The sequence below is a fragment of the Vipera ursinii genome, assembly GCF_947247035.1.
Source record: "Vipera ursinii genome assembly, chromosome: 11".
Taxonomy (NCBI): domain Eukaryota; kingdom Metazoa; phylum Chordata; class Lepidosauria; order Squamata; family Viperidae; genus Vipera; species Vipera ursinii.
The window spans coordinates 13,533,672-13,550,618 of NC_139524.1; the positions used below are offsets into that span (position 1 = coordinate 13,533,672).

Consider the following 16,947-nt stretch of genomic DNA (forward strand, 5'->3'; position numbering starts at 1 on the left):
GTCTGAAATGAAAACTGAAACTCTACATGCCAAGACTAAATATTTTACTTACGTTAAGAACTTACTCGGTATACACGCTCTTTTTTAAAAAAATAATAATAATATCTGCAATTATGATGTTTCTGGGCCACAGGTTATTAGATTGCATAAAAATAATCACACTTTGGTTGTCATTCTGTGGAGGAAAGAAGCTCTTAAGAGCTAGATAATAGTCTGAAGAGGACAACATGGCAACTGGAGACCACACTGAATGGTGCATTCCGGAAAACTAGGCATGTGGTAAAACTGGGGTTGTTTCTTCAGATCTTCTTTCTTGATCATCAGGAGAGCTTTGGGCAACTTGGAAAGGAATTTCTTGCCAGCACAAGGTCTGTTCTCCACAGGGCTGTCCCAGCTGAAGGAACGGACCGTTTTTTTCTTGTTTTGAGCTGATAAACTCAGGACAGAAGGCAAGTCACACTTGGTCAGACGTCGAGCGTTTTCTGCGAAGCACTCATCCAAATGAGGCTCTTTGGCCATTGGGATGTATTCGTTCAACAGTGACAAAGAAGAGTTGAGAGAGCCTCTCCGAGGCTGGCTAGTTATCCTGCTGAAAGGGAAAACGTTGCCTTTTTCTTTCTCTGTGAAAATAGGAGGAGTGGCACCTGCTGCTTTTGCATTGGAGCTGATTAATTGCCTGGGGATTTGGGCCTTCTCCTCCAGGATGAGGAGAGACTGATTGGAGATGTTCGCCGCAGTCCGTTGGATGAGGGCCCAGTCTTGTTGAATATCCTCTCGTGTGGTGAATTGAGAAGTTACAGTGAAGCGAATGATCAACTTCTCCTGAATTGAGGCCGGGATGACAAAGAGCTTTCCTGATTTGTTCAGGTCTTTTAAGAGCTTTTCGGTCATCCAGTTGGGGCCCTGTTTGCAAAAGAGGGAGCTTTTCATGACAGCCATTGAGAAAGAAACTTTCAAAGATACAAACGCACGTAAACACTGAAAGACATTCCTAACCCTGCTTTGCCTTTTTTGCCATTTCACCGTCATTCCATCAAAGATTGATGGTTAGGGGAGGGTCTCTTTTCCCTTTGCTAAGCTCATAATGCCCATCAACCATCTAGTTAAGCTTCCAGGCCAAAATGGGTCTGCTCACATTTCAATGCAAACTGTTATAATTTTGCCTTTTTAGGCCCAACAGCTCCACAAATCTTTCCAAAATTCCCAGTTCCCCAAATTTTGCCCATTCAGTTTTCCAGTTGTGCCTTTTTAAAAAGGTATATATTAGGGAAAGGCACACGCACAAAATATGTAGCTTTTTTAATCCCAACACTGATGTACCGCTCCAGTCAAATTACTCTGGGTGGTGAAGAAAAGAAGATCTTAAAACATCTGTTTCCCTCAAACAAGAAGTAAAAACAAAATCTAGCCTGAAAGCCAAATCCAAAAGCACAAGACACCAAAATTTGCAAAAATATTGTTAACCAAGGTAAAGGTAAAGGTTCCCCCGCACATGCGTGCTAGTCGTTTCCGACTCTAGGGGCCGGTGCTCATCTCCGTTTCAAAGCCGAAGAGCCAGCGCTTGTCCGAGGACGTCTCCGTGGTCATGTGGCCGGCATGACTAGACGCCAAAGGCGCATGGAACGCTGTTACCTTCCCACCGGAGTGGTCCCTATTTTTCTACTTGCATTTTTACGTGCTTTCGAACTGCTAGGTTGGCAGAAGCTGGGACGAGTAACAGGCGCTCACTCTGTTACGCGGCACTCGGGATTTGACCCGCCAAACTGCCGACCTTCTGATCGACAAGCTCAGCGTCCTAACCCACTGAGCCACCACGTCCCTTTGTTAACCAAACGTGATACTAATTTTAATGGGGTTTTTTAATTTTTAAAAAACCCTCATATTTGATAAACTAATACTGACCTATGAGCAAATATCAGAGCCGAAAAAACACTGATTAGCCCATTTCTAGTTTGCAATTACTGTATATGTTTCATTGCGTCTGCCCATAGTTTACTAAACTTGTCAGTTTTCTTCCCATTTCAACCTCCAACCGAGTGTGACCATCCAGCTGTCCAGATTTCAGGCCATTTTTATCTGTACTTATTCCTCGCAGTTTCCAAGCACAGAAGCCAACTCTCAACTGGACACCATTCTGATGAGCTGGAATTCAGTGCCCATCATTCCCCACTAGCATGCTGGAGGAGAATGATGGGGATTGTAGTCCGATGCGCAGAGAGGGAAGCCCATCAGGGGAGAATGGTGTAAGTTATAGGAAAATACGATAGGAAAATTGTCACCTTCAGACGAAAAACGACTAGTCCCAGATGCCTCTTCGCAGGGATTTCAAACAAGGGGTCGCTCCTGAGCAGCGATTCAAAATACTTGGCCATTTCAGTGCCCTGGGGTTTTCAAAAACAAAGGCAATAATTATTCCCAATAGCACAGCTATGGTGACAATCTTTGAACAGTCTAGGGCTGCATGTAAATGAAGGAGAGCAAACAGGAGTGAGCAGATTGCTCCCAATTTTGTAGGACTTTAAGAAAGAGTTTCTCCTTGGAGCTTGTCTTACAGCTGGAGTCTCTCCCATCGAAAGATAATGTCCAGTGATTTTTGCCTAATCCAACCTCAAAATTCAGCAGGATTGACAGATCAAAGACTGGTCCACCAACTGCTCTGATCAAAGTTGATCCTCAAACATCATTTGCCCAAATCTCCTGCTGTGCAGTAGAGCCGTTAACTATTGAGGGCATCAGCAAGGTTTACGTTTATTCTTCTAAAATTCACCTACGTGTCTGACATGCTCCTGAAGCTTTCTCACACCAAACGAGCGAACCACAAACCAAAGTTTTAGAGAGCGGAACCTCCGGCTGAGTGGGATTTGCCAGTGCTGTAAAGAAAAAAAAACATAATACACTTCTAATAATTATATATTGTTAGGTTTAATAATCATAAAAATGGTAGAGGGTTTCCTGCTTGAGCAGTGCATTGGACTAGAAGACCTCTAAGGTCCCTTCCAATTCTGTTGTTCCGTTAAATGGGTCAGATGAAAGGGAAGAGGTGGGCAACTGTGTGGGATTCATTGTTGAGTTGAAGGACTGTGTGGCAAGGTTCACAGGCTGATCCCAATCGTGGTTTACTCAACCATGAATTACTTAATAAACCACCATTGCCTAACTGCATAATAATTCAACACACAAGTAAAGTACCTTATCATTTAGCAACTGTTCTGAATCAACTGGCGTGAAATAACCGCCAAGTTGGTGAAGGTTTTATTCAAATCGCCTATTAGTTGAAAGCATTAAACGAAAGCTAAACTTGACCTGTTTTAGGCATCTGCTAATTTCTACCGCATCCCTTTCAAACTGACAATTGGACTCTGTGTCTTTTGTACAGCCACCCACCTTCAGTTTGAGTCTCGTAAAATAACAAACCCATAGATTATTTCGAATAGTAAAATAATAAAATTAAATGTTTTTTAATGTTTAACTACAATTTTAATTTATTCTATTGGGGCTGTTAATTTAATTCTTTTAAACTTTTGTATCGTTGTATTTTATTGTTGTTAGCCGCCCTGAGTCCTTCAGGAGATAGGGCGGCATAGAAGTCCCAATAATAAATAAATGAATAAATAAATAAGCTAGCTGGCCATTTCTCAAGGGGGAAGATGAACTGGGAAAAAATGCCACAAGCCTACTTACTTCACAAATTCCATTCTCTTCTGAATCCCATCCTGATTCCCTTCATTGCTGGGGGTGGGGTGGGGATTGCGGGGGGGAGTATTTCTGTGGCCTATTCCTACCTAAGGATAAGCTGAATGTTCTCACCAGTGCTTTTTTTGTAAAAGAAAAAGGTGCCGGAACTCACACATGTCATACAACCCTACAAGGTTCCATCCAAAAAAGGTGCCGGAACTCCGTTCTGAGCGTTCTATGAGGGAAAAAAAGCCCTGGTTCTCACCATGAAATCAGTTGCTGATCCAGAATTTGGATGTCTGAGGTAGATGGGGTTAACGCTGAAAGTCTGCTGGAGCTTGAATTTATCTTTAACCCTTTCAAAAAAGATGAACAGAAAACAAGACAAGCTGATTGGGAAGACTGAGAAACGTCAGACAGCAAAAGGGATGGAGAACGTTTGGGCCCTCACCAGAACGCCGTGCAATCAAAGTGAACCATCATCCATTTGGAAGGATTGAAGGTAAAAGAATCAGCATACTCAATTCCCTCGAGAAAAGATCTGTATTCTGGACACAGAAAGGCTGTTCCAGCATAGGCAGCATCAACATGAAGCCAAAGGTTCTCTTTAGCACCTGGAGAGAAATCCATGTCAAAAAGTTCCATTTTATTGGGGGGGTTTGATCATATACAAAACCCCAAAGTACATTATATTTATTGGTGTCAGAATCCATTTATATCACATTCTTAAATGTATGTTTAAAACATTATCCCCCCCCCCCCGGATTCTGCCATCTCCCGAGGAAGGAAGAGCGGATGTGGATTCAGCCTGCCTTAGGTTATTTCAAAGACCAAGGGAAACCTTTTGAACTGGGGGAACAAAGGGGAGGGGTAGGGAAGAAGGCATCTGGCCTGTGTCCATTTGAATCTGTAAAGGAAGAAGGCAATAACCGTAAAGATCCGAAGTTCCCTTTTTCCCACGAAAGGGATGACACGAAGTAAATGATGGGGGGCTGACCAAATGGGGTTGAGGGAAGGGGGGTTGAACCGGGAACTCTTTATAAAGTTTCAATCTGTAAAACAATACCAGGTCCTGTCTTGTATTTCCACAACCAAACATGTCCTAGTAAAAATTCCTTTCGGACTAGAACTGACTCCAAGAGTTTTTGTTTTCCTAAGATGTGGATTGGGGTGGGTCCTGACAATTGGTTTGTTTGTTTGATTTCCTGCCTAGCTCACTGCGAGGCTACTCTAGACAGCTTGCAATAATAGAAAGCAAGAACATGGGGGAAAAAGTGTAAACAGAACAGAAGCACGATAATAGAAGAATAAAATAACGAAAATGAACACAGTGAGAATACACCCATACGATAACCAAAATGATAGACAGGTGGAATTCTGGGAGTTGAAGTCCACAAGTCATAAAGTTGTCATAGTTGCCCAGCCTGATCTACCATCTCTAAGCAAGGGGTTCCTTCTGTCAGGATTGCTGAATGAAGGACCTGCACTGAGAAATCCCTCTGAAAGATCCCGAAACATTGATCTTCCACTTTCCTAATCTGCCCTGCGAGATCAGGGATCTGAGAATACTTAGAGGAGAAGCAGACAACAAATAGATTTTCCAGGAAAGACCTTTTAGGCCTAAGTGGTGTATAACTACTTACATATTGGACCTAGTTCTGCAAGGCTGTCAAAAGCACACACACCAGTTGTTCCAAGAGTCGCACAAACCTAGACAAAACCAGAGATTTATTAAAATATTTTAAAAGAAATAAATTGGAAACTTAAGCAAAAGGACAGTTGGTAAAAAAAATGTCTTTCTTCCTTCCTTCCTTCCTTCCTTCCTTCCTTCCTTCCTTCCTTCCTTCCTCTTTCTTTCTTTCTTTCTTTCTTTCTTTCTTTCTTTCTTTCTTTCTTTCTTTCTTCTTTCTTTCTTTTTCTTTTCTTCTTGTTTTTTATGCCCTAGGCTGTAGAACTCTTTGGCCCAAAGTATCTTTAGAATACAATGGAATGGAATGGAATGGAATGGAATGGAATGGAATGGAATGGAATGGAATAGAATAGAATAGAATAGAATAGAATAGAATAGAATAGAATAGAATAGAATAGAATAGAATAGAATAGAATAGAATAGAATAGAATAGAATAGAATAGAATAGAATAGAGCTGGAAGGGACCTTGGAGGTCTTCTAGTCCAGCCCCCTGCTCAAGCAGGAGGACCTATACCATCTCAGACAGGTGATTGTCCAGCCTCTTTTTAAAAACGTCCAGCGATGGAGCGCCCACGATTTCTAGAGGCAAGCTGTTCCACTGGTTGATTGTCCTCACTGTCAGGACGTTTCCCCTTAATTCCAGGTAATCTAATTACAATTATTTAATTATCTATACATTTCATAACTGATTAAAGACTTTTCAGTCTGTCTTGGTGTGATTAGCTCTTCCCATACTCATTATCAGTTTTTATTTTTCTATTTTTTATTTCTGCTTTTTGTACCTTGAGTTTTCTGTTGGCTGACATACAGACTTTGTCATATCAGCTGCCTACGTTATTGCAATTCGAAAAAGGGAACAGTTTCCCCCCCTTGAATTAAACTTAATAAAAAAAACGATATTTAATGGTTAAATGTACTGACCCATCAGCAAATGGCCATAAATGTAGGCCGTAAGTATCTCTTTTTTTTTGTAACTTTGAAAGGTCCTAAGTAGTGGACAAGGCAAGTCTCCCTTTAACTCTGCAACAGGGTGGAAGGAGGGCTCTGCTGTTTTTCAGATGCAATCGTATCACCCAAAGAGAGAGAGAGAACAAGCAACACTTACAAAGATGGGTACCAAGCCACGGCTTCGGTCCTCCAGCACAGCTTTGCCCAGCGTTTCACCTCTCAAGCCAAAATTCTCATCAACTGGAAGAAACCTCATTTTGACCAGGGAAATTAAACCTGCCTTTTCAACAGAGGAATGAGCCTGGATAAACAAGACCCAGATTGGAGACAATCAGTGGATGATTACAGAATGCAGAAGAACAGAATTGGAAAGGACCTTGGAGGTCATCTAGTCCACCCCCCCACCCCGCTCAGGCAGGAAACCCTGTACCATTTCAAAACAAATGGCTGTTAAAAACTTCCACTAATTGCCTGCAATTAGTGCAGGTTCGCATCCCACCAGGCTCAAGGTTGACTCAGCCTTCCATCCTTCCCAGGTAGGTAAAATGAGGACCCAGATTGTTGGGGGCAATTAAGCTGACTTTGTAATAATGCCGCTTGGGGTGTGTGTGAAAGCCCTAATAAGCAGGCATATACATAGAATGAAGGCTACTGCTAAGCTTGTAAGCTGCCCTGAGTCTTCGGAGAAGGGCGGGATATAAATGGAATTAAAATAAATAAATAAATAAAATAATTAATTGTTCTGACTGTCAGGAAATTCCTCCTTAGTTCTAGGTTGCTTCTCTCCTCGATTTGTTTCCATCCGTGGCTTCTTGCCCTCCTGCCTTCAGGGGCTTTGGAGATGGTTGAGAACACGCCATAAGGGTTGGCAGTCCAATTAAAGGCAAGATTCACATGCTGGTAGTAGGTAAATGTAAGGAACTGATGACAGCTTGTTTTGTTTTGTTTTTTTTCACATAAGCACCAGCATAAAACTGCATCCTTTCCTTTCTGCATCTCAGGTGCCTCAAGCCTATCTTTCCTAGGCAAGGCTGCCCCCGACTGTTCAAAAAGGGCAGTTGCCCAATAATAAAAGAGCCAGAATTGCAAGTTGGTTAGTTAAACCCTATTGCCTTCCGAAAACAAAGCTGCATGAAAAGCCCGTGTTCCAGGCATTGATATATTGGCTCAAAGGCTTGTGTGAAAGGGATGACATGCATGTGGTAGATGTGAAAAGGAAGTGGGAAGTAACGGAAGCTTATCAAAGTGCGACCCAACCTAGAACTAAGGAGAAAGTTCCTGACAATGAGAACAATTACTCAATGGAACAGCTTGCCTCCAGACGTTGTGGGTGCTCCATCACGGGAGGTTTTCAAGAAAAGATTGGACATCCATTTGTCCAGAATGGTATAGAGTCTCCTGGTTGAGCAGGGGTTTGGACTAGAAGACCTCCAAGGTCCCTTCCAACCCTATTATTCTGTATTTGATTCTATTTCTACGGCATCGTCGTGGCCACCATCTTTTTTTAACTTCTATACCCTGCAGATGCCTCTGTTGACCATGATTTTTTTTTCCAAATCAGGTTCCACAGGTAATAATAACTTAAAAATTCACTCATAGTTATATGAAGAACTCACCTGATCAGAAGCGTATGCGATGAGGCGAGAATTCAGAATGGAATCATCGACATTTTGCTCAGATGTTTTCATTTCAAGAATTTTATTCTTTCTGGCAGCTAGCAGAGCGACCAAGGTTGATTCACTAACTGTGCTCTGTAGGGAGAAGTGGGGGGAAACCCTGTAACAATAGCTTATGTTTGATATGAAAAATTTCCTAGTTCCTCCAAATGCCAAGATGAATCTGAGACATGGGTCATAATCCTTCCCATTTTTCTCCCCCCCCTTTTTTTTTTTACAAATTTTATTATTTAAAATATTTAAAAACTTTGGACAGGGTGTTAACGGTCTGACATACTTTCTTGTCTTACATCATTTTTTGTGTATTATATACATTTTATATACCTATCATTTACATACAATTATACAATATTCAATCTTATCGTCCACCTTATTCTAATAATATGTAAATTCAGCATCTTGTATATCTCTATTAAGACCTTCCTTTCTATTCCCACCATAGGTAAATCTTATTCCAAATTTTACAATAATCTGACTGATCTTTATTTTTTTATTTCCAAAGTTAACTTATCCATTTCTGCACATGCCCATATTTTGTTTATCACTTCACTCTCGTCAGGTATTTCACTATCTTTCCATTTCTGGGCGAATTTCATTCTCGCTGCTGTGATGATGATATGTATCATTATATATAACTCTTCTTTGCTATATTTGCTATATTTCCTTCCCATTTTTTTCATCAAAAGATTGCTGACTTTCTAAGTAGAGAACACTTAATCGTAGAGCAATGGGAAGCAAACTTGATCCTCCAGATAGTTGTGGACCCTTTGCCATTGCCATGCAGAATTGAAGACTAAAACATCTGGAGAATATCAGACTTCATCTTTTCTCTCATTCCAATGAGAGTCTATTAGCCACAAACAATAATATTTAGTACTCAAAGCACTCTGTATTATATCTGTGGTTTCTGCAAGGATGTGATTAGGCAATCTTATTGCAGAAGGGCAGATGACACCCATAGTTCCTACTGAAGGAAGATTTATGACTCCCTGAAAAACAATCTCTAGTGTAATCAGTTAAGTTCAGGTAGTCCTCAGCTTACAGTCACAACTGGGACCAGAATTAGCGTTGCGAAGCAAGGTGCTAAAATGTATAAACTTCTACTGAAATTTGAAACTGAAGAACAAGTGTGAGAACGTACAACAACATGGGCTAAAAAAAATTAGTTATAGCATGCAGGTACAGTGGTACCTCATATTCATCATAAATTGATGCAATGAATACCAAAAATGATGACTACCAAATAAATTTTTCCCATAAGGAATAATGTAGTGAGTCACAAGGCAGCTGACACGAGCAAGTCCTAGCCTGTGTGTTTACCAAACAAATGATCAATACTGGGGCAAAATGTTCATGTCAAAATGTGTTGAGTACCAAATCTGATGAGTTTCAAAGTGGTTGAGTAGTGAGGCACCAGCGTAGAACAATGGGAAAATATGTGACTGAAAGAATTGAAATTTACATTGTGTTACAGCTGTACAGAGAACTTTTATAAAATGATGTATTTTGGGTACATGACACCAGAAATTTTTTCCAGGATGTAGATAGGCATTTTAAGCTTGCATTGGAACTGGAAAGCAGCTGACCTCTAAAGGTAAAGGTAAAGGTTCCCCCACACATGCGTGCTAGTCGTTTCCGACTCTAGGGGCCGGTGCTCATCTCCGTTTCAAAGCCGAAGAGCCAGCGCTTGTCCAAGGACATCTCCATGGTCATGTGGCCGGCATGACTAGATGCCAAAGGCGCACGGAACGCTGTTACCTTCCCACCGTAGTGGTCCCTGTTTTTCTACTTGCATTTTTTACGTGCTTTCGAACTGCTAGGTTGGCAGAAGCTGGGACGAGTAACGGGTGCTCACTCTGTTACGCGGCACTCGGGATTCGACCTCTAAAGGCCTCTCCAATTCCATGATTCCCAACCTTCCTGGATCTTCTGGAATCTGTAGCTCCAACGTATTTGGAGAGCACCCTATTGGCCAAAGGAGTACCAAATACAGCTACATGTTCTAAGCATGCTCAGTTTAACAACAATGGACCTTCATAATCAATCACATGGTAAATGGATGGCTATGAACATTAAAATCCTCCCTTACTCAATCAATTAATCCCCTCATTTACCTGCAAGATGCCACCACCTTTGCTCCCTGGATGATAATGTAAGAATGTTTCCGGAAGCCCCATCATTTGAGCCAACCAATCCATCACATTCATTTCCAGTTCTGTGCAAGCTGGACTGGATGCCTGAGAGTAGTAGGCGAAGGAAACACAGTGGGTAAAACAGCATCCCATTGGATGAAGGTGGGGAAACTCTTGATGTAGCAATGTTTAATGTGTGTTGGGGGTTTTTCCCCCCAGCAAATTGCACAGGGTTGTGTGCAACGAACTGCTGTAAGTCGAGGACTACCTGTACACATATTGTCACAGGTGGGAACGAGCTTTGAATGCGTCATAGGTCTGGTAGAGAATGCAGCCTTCATGTGTATGGGGGAAAGATGACGTTGTCACTGCATGAGACAGAAACATCTCACAACCCGAAGTGCTTCCCCATTTGCAGGCATTTGTTTATCCGGGAGAGCAAACTGCATGTCACGTCATGCCCCCTCTTGCTACCAGCCCTCATTCCTAGTTAACATTTCATTTCCTTCTCCTGGGCCTCTGAATAAGCCCTGGAGTTTTGCCATCTTTGCGGTTTGCATCTCAGGCTTTCCTGTCATGTAACGCACAACTCCAGGATAACCCAACTCGACTGGTCTTGCTGCACATCTCGTGACTTGGCAAGCAGAAATTAATCTTCTAGTGGGACTACTTTCTGATAACTTTGCAGACAAGTATTCTCGAACGCAGGCTGAGCAAGCCAGGTATGGCTTCTCTTATTTATTCAGGTGGGAGTTTCTGAAAAAGCACCCAGGTTTTGGGTCAGCTTGAAACCGAAAGCAAAGGCAGAACATCTGGCATTCTCTACACCTGACTGCTGACCAACTCAGTGTTTTTCAAACTTGGCAAAGTTATGTGAACTTCTGTTTCCAGAATCCCCCTGTTACTATGCTTTAAGCATTATCTTTTTTTCAGCTAGCCTTCAGAAGATTCTCTCTCTCTTTTTTTTTAATTTAATTTAACCACACAGAGTGTTTAAGGCAAAGGTCCCCAACCTTTTGGGCACCAGGGACCGGTTCCATGGAGAAAGGTTTTTCCACGGACTGGAGAAGACGTGGTTTTGTGTGCTGCCTGCACTCCGCGGATGGGGCTCTGCTTGTTTGTGCAGACCGGTTGCTGGCATGCTGGGGCCCGGTACCAGTCCACGGACCGGGGGTTGGGGACCACTGGCTTAAAGGATGCTATAGGGCAGTGATGGTGAACCTTTTAGAGACTGAGTGCCCCAAAACTGCCCCCCACCCATCCCCACTCCGCCCTGCCGCTGGGCCACCCACCATCTCCGTGGCCTGCCAATCACCCAAGTGGCCCAGCAGCACCATGGCAGCCAGGTCCTCCGCCTGTGTCCCACAGCATCATCTGTGCGCAATGGGCCGCAAGGGCGGAGTCTTGTCCCCACTGCCCAGCTACCATGTCCTTGGCTGTGTTGCTTCACATGGGCTGCGCCTGGGGGTGACTTTCCTCCGGGGGAGATGCTGGTGAGGAGGGGACCATGGGAGGAGGCAGGGGTGGGGTGACGGTGCGTGTGCCCACAGAGAGGGCTCCGAGTGCTGCCTCTATAGGTTCGCCACCACTGCTATAGGGAATTGGTCAATCCATGGTGTTTGTCTATTATGACTATCTAGGCTCTGAACAGGTGCAAAATGATCTTAATCATTATATTGCATTACCTACTACAAGTACAAATTCTTTGATCGTTTGAGATTCTGGGATTTTGAGCAGAAGATTTTAAAGCTGGAGTTACTTACCCAAGTAAATCCCAAACAGTTAATAGCATCTGCTAACATATCTCCAAGGAGTGAAGGCCAGGAAGTCAGAGCTGGGAAATAGGCGTGCATTTGTGGGCTCTGCCAATGGACAACCTAAGTGAAAACAGGAGCACAGAAAAATACGATCAGCTGTACCAGCATGAAATGAAGAAGATGGAAAGAAACACAGGACAAATTGCCCAGGCAAAGGGAAGGAAAGCTTCTCAGGATTCTTATTTTCCTATGCCCCCGGTAATGAAAACATTGCTTGAACAGCTGGAAGTCCTAACCAGGCTCTGAATTAAACCTACAGTAGCTGTGTCAGAACTCTTATCAAGGAACACAGGAAAATTGGAACACATCCTGAATGAAGACCACAGCACGGGGCATCCATAATGCTGCTAAGAAAATTACATAGACATGAGGTCAGCTTGAAGGAGATACTGTCTTTAATCACAAAGTTAAGTTGTGATGCAGCAGGAAATGTACAACTATCAGGTCTCGTAGCCAATGATACTACAAATCCTCACGTTTTGTGTGAGCAGCATCTATCTATCTATCTATCTATCTATCTATCTATCTATCTATCCATCCATCCATGCATGTCTGTCTGTCCGTCCATCCATCTATCTACAGTATCTATCTATCTATCTATCTATATCTATCCATCCATCCATGCATGCATGTCTGTCCGTCCATCTGTCTATCTATCTATCCATCCATGCATGTCTGTCTGTCCGTCCATCCGTCCATCCATCTATCTATCTATCATCTATCTATCTATCTATCTATCTATCTATCTATCTATCTATCTATCTATCTATCATCCAATAAGGACATCTTTATGTTTGGAGAAGCGTTATCTAATGTGATCCTCTCCAGATGTGCATTTGGGAGTTCTTCCATGACATCTGGAGGACATCTAGTTGGGAAGGATGACTTTAAAAACCAGTAAAGATGGCTAATTGGATGTAGCTAAATGATAGTTACACTTGTTTAAGCACAACACTTATCTCAATCAGATAAGTGTCTTGTGTGGTAAAGAGGAAACAGCACTCAGTTCTGCTTTGTTGTATCTAATGAGGGAGGGCATTTGGAGTTGCTCAAGAAAGAGGCCGTTATTTGTTACTGTTATCAAAACATATCTGATGCTCTGTGCTGTGCTGAGTGGGTACTGGCATTCAGATCTGCTGTATGAAGATGTTCTCTGTGAGATGAAAGAGATAGCTCAAGAAAATCACCAGGATTTTTCTTCTCCATTTTAAAAAAACCCTGAGGACTTAGACCAGGGGTGTCAAACTCAATTTCATTGAGGGCCACATCAGCATTGCAGTTGCCCTCAAGGGGGCCAGGTGGGCGTGGCCAGGGTGGGTGTGGCCTACTGGGTGGGCGTGGCTAGAGTGCGTACGGCCTACTGGGTGGGCGTGGACAGCTCTACATCGTTGGCATCAAGGGTGCCTATGGGGGCCTGGGCAGGAGTGGGGCAGATCTGAGGGTCTCTGGCAGAAGGAGGGTCTCTGGGCCAGGGCCAAGGCAGTGGGGGCCGTTCCCTCACTGTTTCCAGGATGGCTTCGCGGGCCGCATGAAACCACTTTGCGGGCCGGATCCGGCCCCCGAGCCTTGTGTTTGACATGTCTGACTTAGACTGTCTTTCTCAATTCAACCCTTAGAGGTGAATTGCCAAGGCATAAATCTGTAGCTCCTACTTGGAAACCAACAGAATACATATTGGCAGCTAGATCCTTTATTTTACTTTGCTTAGAATTTCTCTTCTCCCTCAGATTTCTGGGATATATGTTGCTAATGATCATCTGTGGAGCAACAGAAGAACAGAGTCGGAAGGGACCTGGGAGATCTTCTAGTCTGACCCCCTGCTCAAGCCACAGACCCTATGTACCATTTCAGCCAAATGGCTGTCCAATCTCTCCTTAAAAACAAAATAGCAACTGGCTTGAATTAGGAATGGGAAATGTGTCACCTTTCAAAAAATTTGTGCTGTGACTCCCATCGTCCCTGATCATGGGACCATGCTTGCAAATTGACGAGAATCGCGATCCAGTGTCTGGGTCCACCACGTTTGTGGGTTAAACAAGTCACTGATTTCTGCTTGTTGACTGTATATGTACATGATATATACGTATAATACATAGGCATAGTAAGGTTCTCCAGCTCTCCAAACATTTCTAGATATTCACCTATCTGAGATGGTATAGGTTCTCCTGCTTGAGCAGGGGGATGGACTAGAAGACCTCCAAGGTCCCTTCCAGCTCTATTCTATTCTATTCTATTCTATTCTATTCTATTCTATTCTATTCTATTCTATTCTATTCTATTCTATTCTATTCTATTCCATTGGCCCTGCTGGTGAGGATTCTAAGAGCTGAAATCACATCACATCAAGAGAATGCTAGGTGGGAGACATATACATATACATTACATATACCCCTTTTTTCATATCATGCACACCCTGTCCTTACCCCAGGCATAATGATGTTCTCTATATCTCTGAAGATATTGTCCCAGCTTTCTGGCTCCAAAGGGGCTCCATCGGGCAATTGATCTCTCATGTAACCTGGTTGCACATCAGGATATACCCGCCTTTCCCGGATGTTGGTGAGATATTGGCAAATGTAGTCCACCATCTCTTTCCCTAGAAAGCGGGAGCAAGGAGAGCTCACAAACACCATTCCTGTCCCATCGAGGACATTTTACACATCCATCTTATCACTGCCATAGTTTGTCCATATAACATTATCAGCATCGGTAGAATCTCTCTCGGCAGCTTGCCCACTGCTGTGCAAAGAGCTGTCTAAACAGGAAATGAGCAGGCTGCAATCTTTAGGCACACATGCTAAAATGTATAGAGGGGTTTATTTCTGAGTAAATCTTCCTCCAACTATAAAGCGTCCAGTCCCATGTGCAGCCAACCACAGCAGCTAATGAATGAAAAAGAATTTACCTCTCAGAAATCACGCCTACCTTTGGGGCTGCAAAATAAAGAAGAGAAGATCCTTGCTCCTTCCAGAGTTGGTGGAATCTGATTCCCATCAACTCCAGCTTAGTATGGCAGGGAGCTGCAGCCAGGTGACGTATGGCAACATCTGAGGATCATATATCTCTGTGTCGAGGCCAGTGGTAGAGTAAGACAGAAATAAGTAATACAGTTCCCTTCTAAAATGGTTTTTCAGAGTCCTTTTTTTTTAAGAGTTCCTTAGGGTCCTTCAGTCCCTCTCCGTTATCTGTGTTGGCTGGTGCTGATGACATTGAGATCCACACAATGACACACAACGAGCTCTTTGGTTGAAGGCATGGCTATCTAAAAACGTGCAGGTAAACTATAAAAGAAGCAGCCTCCTTCTCCTAGACCCCCTTTGCACCTGGTTTCGATAGATACCCTACTTTTAAACATGGACTTTTCATTTCTGCAACTGCCAATAGCTGTCGGGACTTACCTGATCCTGTTCAAAAAGTGGAAATAAAGCTGAAAGCATCACCAGCAGAAATGGGAAATCCATTGGCCAAGTTTCCATCTGTTGCCCCGTCCCAGACTCACCTCTCCATCTGTATTCTTCGTGATCCATGTGGTCTCTTGCAAAGACTGCCTCTTTCTCCAATAGTTATCCGTGGACCGCAGGTAGCTATTTGCTCAGCTGACTCGCCTTCATCCTGCAGCCTTTTATATCCTCTATCTGCCAGGCCTATCAAACTTTACGTCAGCAAATTATTAGGCAATCAGCCTCTGATGACACTTCCCCGATGTTCTTCTCTTCCTGGAGCTTGTTCAGAGGTCTTTGATATTCAGCAAATTGGACTCCTATTCATTTTATCATTACAGAAGGAAACAACATACAGGCTGGCCAAAAACAAATAACAAATAATGGTAAATAACAATAACAATAAAGGTAAAGGTAATTATTCGACACACAAAGACACCACATAAGACACCATATTTGGACACTGTCTGTGTGCAAATGTTTGGTTTTTATTATTATTATTATTTTATAATCAAAAATGCTTAATATTTCATCAGCAACATATTGTCTGGGTTCCAACATTTAACTTACTAATACATGTTAAATTCCTTTCTCTCTACCTCGTTTTTCTAGCCATTGATAAAAGGTATCCCATGTTCTAAAAGTATACTGAATCTTCTTTTCTCTTTCATTTTCAATGTTAATCTATCCATTTCTGCACAATCTAAAAAAAAATTAATTAACTCTTCATTGGTAAATCTTCATTTCCCCAATGTTGAGCAAATACAATTCTCGCTGCAGTTAATACATGTAAAATTAGATATTTGCACTCTTTCTCATAATTTGCTACAATTATGCCTAACAAAAATAATTCTGCATTAAAATCTATGTTTTTTAGTTATTTTCTCTAACCATATGTGTATTCTTGACCAGAGTCTTTTGGCTTTGGGGCATGCCCAACAAAGATGGTAATAAGTGCCTGGTTTTTGTCTACAACAGTTGCTAGATATGTTTTTAAACATTTTTGTTTGGGTATTAAAAATAAATTCAATGATTGTCTTCTAGGAAAATGCTTTATAATTAAACCATGGAAGACAAGATTCAGTTGGCTTTAGCTGATGCCATGTTTGCTGGTGAGACAGTCAAAGCAAAATACCAAGGAAGATTGACTGAAGATCATTCAAAATAGAATCAAGAAGGTGCCCAAACTTGTGAAAACATACACATGATCAGATAAAGGAGGAAATCCTGTGAGCCAACTAAACCCAGTGTCAAAAATTATCCATGACACATGAGGAAACAGCAGTCTAGATGAGCTTATCTCACAAGTAAATACATTGTCACTGTCTCTCAGGATTTCAACAGCTTTCTAGTATCTTAAAACGTGACATGGATACAATGCTAAAAATGAGTTTTGAGATATGACCATATTTATTATTCCAACACCTTACTATATATTGCTCTTTTCACTTACCTTGGCCCTCAAGACACCTATTCTGGCAGGAATAGACACTGTTTCCTTCTTACAATATGAGAACAAAAGAATTTTCAGGTTAAGAGACCCAAAATATATTTCCCTATCTCACACA

General features: G+C 42.3%; 1 protein-coding gene across 4 annotated transcripts; it reads right to left on the minus strand.

The window, feature by feature from the left end:
• Positions 1–27: 27 nt before the first annotated feature.
• On the minus strand, positions 28–15,854 carry HDC (histidine decarboxylase). 4 transcript variants are annotated; one of them, XM_083371025.1, is made up of 13 exons: positions 15,439–15,853; positions 14,865–15,003; positions 14,363–14,535; positions 11,886–11,999; positions 10,105–10,227; positions 7,931–8,065; positions 6,472–6,615; positions 5,319–5,385; positions 4,127–4,289; positions 3,941–4,031; positions 2,772–2,870; positions 2,280–2,381; positions 28–903 (listed from the first exon to the last, which is right to left on the minus strand). In XM_083371025.1, exons 3-13 carry the CDS (start codon positions 14,525–14,527, stop codon positions 202–204), a joined length of 1,905 nt encoding a protein of 634 aa, XP_083227151.1. In that variant the 5' UTR covers positions 14,528–14,535; positions 14,865–15,003; positions 15,439–15,853; the 3' UTR covers positions 28–201. The 4 variants fall into 4 exon arrangements, with proteins under 4 accessions (XP_083227151.1, XP_083227149.1, XP_083227150.1 ...); XM_083371023.1 differs by lacking the exon at positions 14,865–15,003 and having other exon boundaries at positions 15,439–15,854; XM_083371024.1 differs by having other exon boundaries at positions 14,865–15,853.
• Between the last annotated feature and the right edge of the window lie 1,093 nt (positions 15,855–16,947).

What these genes read in the sequence shown, in the direction of transcription:
- HDC (XM_083371022.1), bottom strand. Translation starts at nt 14,572, where the DNA reads ATGGTGTTTGTGAGCTCTCCTTGCTCCCGCTTTCTAGGGAAAGAGATG. An exon ending in ACTGTTTGGGATTTACTTGG is followed by an intron (nt 10,228 to 11,885) that starts GTAAGTAACTCC and finishes TACTACTCTCAG; the next exon opens with GCATCCAGTCCAGCTTGCAC. An exon ending in TTTGATTGCACGGCGTTCTG is followed by an intron (nt 4,032 to 4,126) that starts GTGAGGGCCCAA and finishes CTTTTTTGAAAG; the next exon opens with GGTTAAAGATAAATTCAAGC.